This window comes from Cyprinus carpio, chromosome B21, assembly GCF_018340385.1.
Source record: "Cyprinus carpio isolate SPL01 chromosome B21, ASM1834038v1, whole genome shotgun sequence".
In the NCBI taxonomy this organism is placed as follows: domain Eukaryota; kingdom Metazoa; phylum Chordata; class Actinopteri; order Cypriniformes; family Cyprinidae; genus Cyprinus; species Cyprinus carpio.
In genome coordinates, this window is record NC_056617.1 from 5344458 (window position 1) to 5353312 (window position 8855).

At 37.3% G+C, this 8855-nt stretch overlaps 1 protein-coding gene across 1 annotated transcript; it reads right to left on the reverse strand.

Annotated features, from left to right (window-relative positions):
* Positions 1-685: 685 nt before the first annotated feature.
* Positions 686-7050, reverse strand: LOC109096538 (proteinase-activated receptor 1-like). Its single transcript, XM_019110136.2, has 4 exons — positions 6798-7050; positions 5965-6048; positions 5259-5378; positions 686-3203 (listed from the first exon to the last, which is right to left on the reverse strand). The coding sequence occupies exons 1-4, from the start codon at positions 6859-6861 to the stop codon at positions 2080-2082; spliced, it is 1392 nt and encodes a 463-aa protein (XP_018965681.1). The 5' UTR covers positions 6862-7050; the 3' UTR covers positions 686-2079.
* Between the last annotated feature and the right edge of the window lie 1805 nt (positions 7051-8855).

An 8855-nucleotide genomic window follows, 5' to 3' on the forward strand; every position in this document is an offset into this window, starting at 1 on the left:
CACAGTTTAACTTTTTGCCTTCAGAATTACAAAAAAGTCAATATCATGTTTTTGCCTCACCCAGACAGGATTGACTGCTTTTTATATTTGTTGTATTTTAACTGCTGGCTCTTTTCACAAATAGGTCACAAAATACAGCCTGAATTGTTTTTTGAAATATTTCTAAACAAATACTAACTGAAAGTTGGTGCTTAATTTTTTGAAAATGCTGATTGTGCTAATTAATATATCAAAATATAAAGATAACAACATGATCTGTTTTATCATCTGTTTTGTACAAATATTTGTGTAATTTTGTAATTGTCTTGCAATCAAAATCGAATGAAATTTTATCAAGTAAATGTTTCAAAAATAGCAAGTTTCTTCTATACAATATTCTGTACTGTTTTAGAAAGATTTACTGGCACTTAACTGAATTTTTCAACCTGAAATCTCATGACATTCTCTAGAAATGTGATCTGAACACAAACAGGAAATGGAGTCTCTTGAGCAGTGAATAGGTTCAGGGCTCACAAAATCGCTAGCCCGACGTCCCGGGGCTATCAGGGCTACCAAAATGTCCCTTACGAAAAAGAAGTTTATTCAAGTGTGCTATTAGTATACTTCTTTTAAACAAAAAATAGGAAAGTATGCTTTTAGTTTACTTTTTATGAACTTCTCAGAAATGGGCTTTATGTACTTCTCAGAAATATACTTAAAATGACATTTAAGTATACTTGACTTATACTTACAAAAAGTCTAAATATACTTGAACTATACTTAAGTATACTTAATAAAATAAACTTGAAGTATACTACTTTTTGGTAAGGGGTATCACCACTCGGCCGGACGGGCTATCTTAAATACAGATCTCCCGCGGGTCCTTCAAAAAACTCGTAAAGTGAGTAGTATCAAAATTAAGGCCATACAAAGTTTTAAATACGTTAAATGGTATAAGAAATGTCTTAATTTATAATTCTTACAGTTAAGGGACGGAAAGACAAGAGTCGCGATACGGCTGGATTAAACTTTAAAAGGCAATGATGTCATTGAATAAATATGAGCTGCACCCAAGTCAAAACGCTGCACGGATGTCTTTATTTGAATGTAGCCTAACTGAAGGGAACCGACTGTCCTCAGAAACGTGTCGTTGGCATTTTTATTTCATTTCACCTATAATTCCTGATAAAGCAGCATTTATGAGCGCGGAGCTGCTTAGTGTACAGACACTACCGGGGAAACCGCAATATTTCAGCGCTCCTAAAGCGCCACCTCGTAGCAGAGAATACATTTTCATTTCCGACAAGCCTTTCTTGTTGTTTATGGTCAGATCAATGCAAATATCAACTCATTTTTTCACGCAGCAAACACAAAGTAGTTGTAAATGAGAAAGAAGTTAATGTGCCTTCTAAAAATCTAAACAATTAAGACAATAATATTTATACGTTTTAAATTGACAATAATTTATATGCTTGATTTACCCCTTTTCATAAAAATGGTCTAAAGGCTGAAATGCTGTTGTATAAGATTTTTGTTTTTGTGAAAACCTGTATCTGAACTGTAAATCATGAGATTTTATGGCTGAATACTGTATGTTGCCATAGAAATTGTCCAACCCCACTCATAAGGTGTTCATTTTACTTGTGTGGCTCTTAAAATGGGTTATAAATTCCCTTAAATTTATTTTTAAAAATTCTGCAGATACCCTGTAAATAGTGAAATAAAATTTCTTCCTTCATATTTGTTAATTTTTGTGTATTAAAAATATTTTTGATTGACATTTAAACTCCTATCTGATTTTCTATTTTTTTTTTTTTTTTTTTGGGCTAGTTAAATAAATTTTCGGGCTATCAAAATCTCAAGAGTACCTGCCCGAAGGGCTACCAGGGGTTTTGAAAATTTGTGAGCCCTGTGGTTGGGTCAATTTAACCTAGTAGCATGCTGTATTTTTAAAAGTAATAGTCTGGAAGGGATATTCATCCTTCTTTAGCATGAATCAGAATTTGTGGCCAGAAAGAGATAACTTTGAATTAAATCTTCTGTCAGTGGAACAATATAAGAGTACATCAGCAAATTTCATCAGCTCTTTTTCGAAACAATTCAGATCTTAATGTGTGCCTGTCTGTACTCACGACTCACATAAGAGGATTTTGTCTGACTGTTTGAATTTGATAAGGTAGTTTTTCCCTGTCTCCACCAAAATACAGAGCTGATCTTCTGTCTGCATTGAGACGAGCCGTAATAGTACAGAAGAGGGTCCAGAAAAACACTTGCACTCCCCAAACACACAGCCAACAGGTAAGCTGCATATGATGAATCTCCCTCACCGCTGTTGTATCCAGAAACTAAAAGGAAACAGTGGTACAACAGGATGCCATTGGTTGGTGCGAAGCACACAACAAACACCATCAGCACAACGACAGCCATAATCACAGCTCTCCTACGGTTGTCTGAGTGTGATGATGATTTCGCAAATTGAGTAGACTTGGTACGGAGCACATATATGATGGTGGAGTAGCTCACTAAGGTGACAATAAGTGGCACAAAGTAGTAGACACAGGAGAGGATGAAGAACTGGTACATGTACTGCTGATCTGTAGGGTCATTGTGGATCAATGCATCATGGCAAGTGATACCCACATCCTTAATCTTGAATGTTTGTCTCATTGAGAGAAGTGGCACCGTACCAGCGAGCGCCAGCAGCCAGGCTAATGTGCATACACATGTGGCTTTCCTTGAGCTCCTCCAGGTCAAAGAGGCGACGGGAAACACCACGGCCAGCAGCCTGTCCACACTCATGTACATCATCAGCAGTATGGAGCAGTACATGTAGCAGTAGTAAGCTGCACTGACCACACGACACGCCGCCTCACCGAACACCCAATCTGAAGCGTTCAGCTGGTAGTGGATCTTCAGAGGCAGCAGCAGGGTGAAGAGCAGGTCCACACACGCCAGGTGAGACATGTAGATCACAGCTGGTTTCTTCGCTCGAATCCTACAGGTGAACGCTACCAAGGCCAAAGTGTTCAGGGGCAAACTAATGAGGATGATGAAGATGTAGAATGAGGGCATCATGCGTGTGACCAGTGGGCTTTTAAGGAAGTCAACAGCCTCGTCTGAGGTCTTGAGTATTGGGCTAGTCCAGTTGCATCTTGCTGCATTCCGATCAGTGATGTTACATGGACGTGCTCCTTTATTAGATCGGGACACTTGTTGGCGTAACTCTGTAACCCAACATACAAAACACAACAGCATCAATGACACCTCTCATAACAACTCTAGACATATGACTGAGAGGCCTTGATAAAGATGCTTAAGACATTCACACCAAGAATGATAACTATCATTTACACCAACAGACTTTTTTTTTATAAATTCAAGCATCATTTTAATGCTCAAGCTCATTAAAACAGGACTCTTAACTGGCTATCAATATTCGATACAGTCATGGCCAATCGGCACCCTTGGTAAATATGATCAAAGAAGGCTGTGAAAATTAATCTGCATTGTTAATCCTTTTGATCTTTTATTTAAAAAATTCTCAAAAATCGAACCTTTCATTGAATAATAAGAATTTAAAATGGGGGGAAATATCATTATGAAATAAATGTTTTTCTCTAATGAACATTGGCCACAATTAACGGCACCCTTTTATTCAATACTTTTTGAAACCTTTATTGCCAGTTTAACAGCTCTAATTCTTCTCCTATAATGCCTGATGGGGTTAGAGAACACCTGGCAAGAGATCAGAGACCATTCCTTCATCCAGAATCTCTCCAGACCCTTCCAGATTCTCCAGATTCCCAGCTCCATGTTGGTGCTTCTTCTCTTCAGTTCACCACACTCATTTTCAATAGGGTTCAGGTCAGAGGACTGGAATGGCCATAGCAGAAGCTTTTGTGCTCAGTAACCCATTTTTGTGTTGTTTTTGAGGTTTGTGTTTGGATTATTATCCAGTTGGAAGATCCAAACGTGGCCCATTGTCACTTATTGATTTTTTTATCTGTTGGTATTTGCTAGAATCCATGATGCCATGTATCTAAACAAGATGTCCAGGACCTCCAGCAGAAATATAGGCCCACAACATCAAAAATACAGCAGTATATTTCATTGTACACATGGGGTACTTTTTATCTCTGTGTTCACCAAACCCATCTTAAGTGTTTGCTGCTAAAAAGCTAATTTTTTAGATTCATCTGACAATAGAAGCCAGTCCCATTTGAAGTTCCAGTCGTGTCTGATAACTATGCTGTAAAATAAATATGCTGGAGTTTGTTTTTGGATGAGCGAGGAGAATTTTTCTTGAAACCCTCCCAAACAACATGTGGTGATGTAGGTGCTGTTTGACAATTTTTTTTGTTTGTTTATTAGGTTTTCTGACCCCGAGACTATTTTCTGCAATTCTCCAGCTGTGGTCCTTGTAGAGTCTTTAGCCACTCAAACTCCCTTTTCACTGTGCATTAGGACGATATAGACACACATCCTCTTCCAGGCAGTTTCGTAACATTTTCTGTTGATTGGAAATTCTTAATCATAGCCCTGATGGTGGAAATGGGAATTTTCACTGATTTAGCTCTTTTCTTAAAGACACTTCACTAATTTGTGAAGCTTAATAATTTTATTATATGCAGATATGCTTTTGCTGCACATCAGAAATATATTCTTTGGTTTTTCTCATTGTGATGGATGATTAAGGGGATTTGGGCTTTGTTTTCCTTCCTATTTATATTTCTGTGAAACAGGAAGCCATGGCTGGATAATTTCATATTCATAATCACCCTGGAGTGCTTAAAATTGTGAATATGAATGGGAATATATACTTCAGAGATATTTTATTCATAAGAATTTCTAGGGATGCCAATAATTGTGTCCAACTTGTATTTGAGAAAAACATTTATTTCATAATGATATTTATCCCCATTTTAAATTCTTATTATCCAATGAAAGGTTAGATTTTTGTGATTTTGTTAAAAGATCAAAAGGATTAACAATGCAGATTTATTTTCACAGCCTTCTTTGATCATATTTACCAAGGGTGCCAATATTTTTGGCCATGACTGAATACCAGCTGGAAGAAATCATTCTGAAAGTATTGATATCCTTCCTCTGTGCAGTTATTGGGATAGTGTGAATTTTATTCTCATAGAATTAGAATGAGTTTTAACTCTTATTATTATTGTTCTTGGTGTGAACGGGCCTACCTAAAGCCTCAAACACAAGGCCATTTCATTTGTTGTATAATTACTGTTAGCAGTATGTTCGCTGGATATTGTACGTACCTTTACGAGTTTTATTTGGCACTGAAGAGTTGGACAATGTCTCATCCGTACTGTAGTCAATTGGTTCTTCTGTCTGGGCTTCATAGTCATACAGAACAGCAAAACTGCGTCCACTGGGGGCTGTAACCAAACACTAATCCATCAGGGATATTTCTCATAACACTGCCAGATAAGGAAAGGCGAATGCGACACATTTGCCTTGATAAGTCCTTAAGTTACTCTTAGCCAAAGACAAAACATTGGACCATTTTCTTTACAGTAGGAGCTTTAGAAGCAGCATATTGGTGCCTGTGTATTTTACAACTTAAAACTGGATATTTCATTAAGTGCTATCCTGTTATTATGTACCAAAACCTGATTTTTAACCATAAAATGTACTGATAAACACCATACAGAAGGTAAAACCATCAAAGACCACACCATCAGGGTCACAACATACATGACACAAAAATAATGCAATAAACATTAACTAAATAATAGAAAATGTAATACAAAATGCCCTAATGTACATAGTAATATAACCAATTTATATATTTTTTTTGTATATTTTTGGGTCTATGTAGTGGTGATGGTGATATTCATAAATGTAATGTTTAAATATAAATTTATAAATTATTTGTCGGGGTGGGAGGGCATTTCTTCATACTCTGGTCATTACTTCACATCCAGTGTAAGACAGTATTTAGATGATCTCTGTAAACTATACCTTTTCTGGCTTCCTCGTGATGATCTTCTGGATTAATCAGCTGAACAGTTGGCGAATTTTCAGCTAAACTGTCTTCAGCACTAACTGTAATCAAACATACGAAAGAAATACCAGTAAATTCTAACACTGCTAGACAAACAGAAAAACAATCATATCTGACAGCTAAATCGAAGTACTAATACTACTTCGAGCCAAAACAAACACAGGGACATTTCCTCTCTATCAGAGCCTTCGGCAATATATTGTTTTCCCTGCGAATGCTTGTTGGTACCTGTAGCTGTTTCTAGCTAACTTTGCTGGTTATTTTTCATGTTATTTTTTTTTTCTTAATAATTTTCTTAGTTTTATTAATATTCTGAAGTATAGCAGGGACTTTATATATTTATATAGGCTATGTATGTATGAATGTATCTGTCTATCTATCTATCTATCTAAAATTAGACTTGTGATAGAGTGGTAATCTGTCTGAGTGGTTTCCATATCTAGGAAAACACAGGATCGATAATCGATGGATAAAAATTAAAAACATTTATTTCAAACAGAAATAATACTTTTACAGTAGCCTAGGCTATTGCTATTTTTATCACACGTTTAATAATTAAATGCTGCATTGTTGAAGAGAATGACTCTTTTCTTTATATATTATTTGTATTTATTTAGAGAAAGAGAGAGAGCGTAATAATCATGTAGCCTAACAATAATAAAAAGATAAATAGTTTTTTCTTCAGCTCCTTCCTTCAGTCATTCTGAGTTAAGCGCATCATGGAAAAATACCAGTAGCCACATCGCTTTTGAAAATCAATCTTAGTTTCTTCACGAATGAATGAACTTACCGTTAAAGATGGCAGTGCACGTGTGGGCATTCAGAATTAAAAACAGGATCGTTTTGATTTCCATAACAAGGTCTGTTTCTGTTCCTTGTTTCTAAAACAAAACGTTCGAAGTTGAATTTTAGGTCGAAAGAAAAACAAACTCTTCTAACTGAAGAAAGAAGCGGTTGTTTTGAGGATCAAACTGGTGCGTCAAGTATTGAGTCGCTGTGTGAACTGTAACTGCTCTTTCTGCACTGCTCGTGGGTCGTGAGGTGTGGCGCGAGCGAGGATGTGCGTTACAATGTGATGACATCAGAGTCCTTAAAACCCAGACGTTGTGTCTGACTGTCCCACAGCTAGCCTACGTCTGTGTGGTTAATATGCGAAGCAGATAGATAGATAGATAGATAGATAGATAGAGTGGGAGAAATACTTATTTGATCCCCTGCTGATTTTGTAAGTTTGCCCACTTACAAAGAAATTAAGTGTCTGTAATTTTTATTTTAGGTTTATTTTAGCATAAAGAGACAGAATACCAAAAAAAAAAAAAAAAAAAAACCTTATATAAAGGTTAGAAATTGATTTGGATTTCAGTGAGTGAAATAAGTATTTGATCCCCAAGCAAAACATGACATAGTACTTGGTGCAGAAACCCTAGTTGCCAATCACAGAGGTAAGACATTTTTTGTAGTTGGTCACCAGGTTTGCACACATCTCAGGAGGGATTTTGGTCCACTTCTCTTTACAGATCCTCTCTAAATCCTTAAGGTTTCTTGGCTGTCGTTTGGCAACTCAAAGTTTCAGCTCCCTCCACAGATTTTCTATAGGATTGAGGTCTGAAGACTGGCTCGGCCACTCCATGACCTTAACGTGCTTCTTCTTGAGCCACTCCTTTGTTGCCTTGTCTGTATATTTCGGGTCATTGTCATGCTGGAAGACCCATCCATGACCCATTTTCAGTGTTTTGGCTGAGGGAAGGAGGTTCTTTTAGATTTTACAGTACATGGCCCCATTCATTTGCCCCTCATTGCAGTGAAGTTGTCCTATACCCTTAGCAAAAAAGCAGCCCCTAAGCATAATGTTTCCACCTCCGTGCTTGACTGTAGGGATGGTGTTCCTGGGGTTATTTTCAGTATTTCTCTCCCTCCAAACATGGTGAGTTGAGTTAATGCCTAAGAACTCAATTTTTGTCTTATCTGACAACTTTTTCCCAAGCCTTCTCTGAATCATCATATGTTTTTTGGCAAACTTTAAACAGGCCTGTACATATGCCTTCTTGGGCAGGGGGACCTTGCAGGCACTGCAGGATTTGTCCATTGCAGTGTAGTGAGTTACCAATGTTTTGCTTGGTGACTGTGGTCCCAACTGCCTTAAGATCATTAAAGGGGTTATGTGATGCGATTTCAAGTTTTCCTTTCTCTTTGGAGTGTAACAAGCTCTTGGTGCATAAAGAAGATCTGTAAAGTTGCAAAGACTAAAGTCTCAAACCCAAAGAGATATTCTTTATAAAAATTAAGAGTCAACCACACCCCCCTAAAACAGCTTGTTCTACCACACGCCCGCACATGTCTACGTCACTATGTGGGAAGATTTGCATAACGCCGCCCAAATATTCATGCAAAGAAAGAATGTGTAACTTTGATTCTCGCTGTTGCCGCCAGCGCCATGTTGTGGAGACGCTGTTTCGTTGTGAAAGTGAAACTGCTTTGTTTGGCCTTCCAAAAGAGGACGCAACTAGAAATCAGTGGTTAAGTTGTATTTACAACACTGTTCCAGAACAGTTCAACCCAAATATTTAGTGTGGACCACATTTTATGGAGGACTGTTTCCTGATCCTGGGTGAGAAGTCTACAGTGCCAACTGTTCTGACTCACAGTCTGTAAGTACGTTTACATATGCACATTTTGTATGTCTCTCTTATCGCTTCAGACGTTTGTTCTATTCAAACTTAAATGCCCTGCGAAGTGGACATCACAGGATATTCTGCCATGATTCCAGTTCGAAGCAAACATATATTTTCCATTAAAAGAGCAATAAAGTGTGCGAGACATGAATTTATATTGTATTTATTTACAGAGG

Excerpts from the sequence above, each read along its gene's own strand:
- LOC109096538 (XM_019110136.2), bottom strand. The coding sequence starts at position 6,861 with ATGGAAATCAAAACGATCCTGTTTTTAATTCTGAATGCCCACACGTGC. Across the intron at positions 6,049-6,797 it reads GTGCACTGCCATCTTTAACG|TTAGTGCTGAAGACAGTTTA; the intron begins GTAAGTTCATTC and ends GTTTGATTACAG. Across the intron at positions 5,379-5,964 it reads TCACGAGGAAGCCAGAAAAG|CCCCCAGTGGACGCAGTTTT; the intron begins GTATAGTTTACA and ends GTTTGGTTACAG.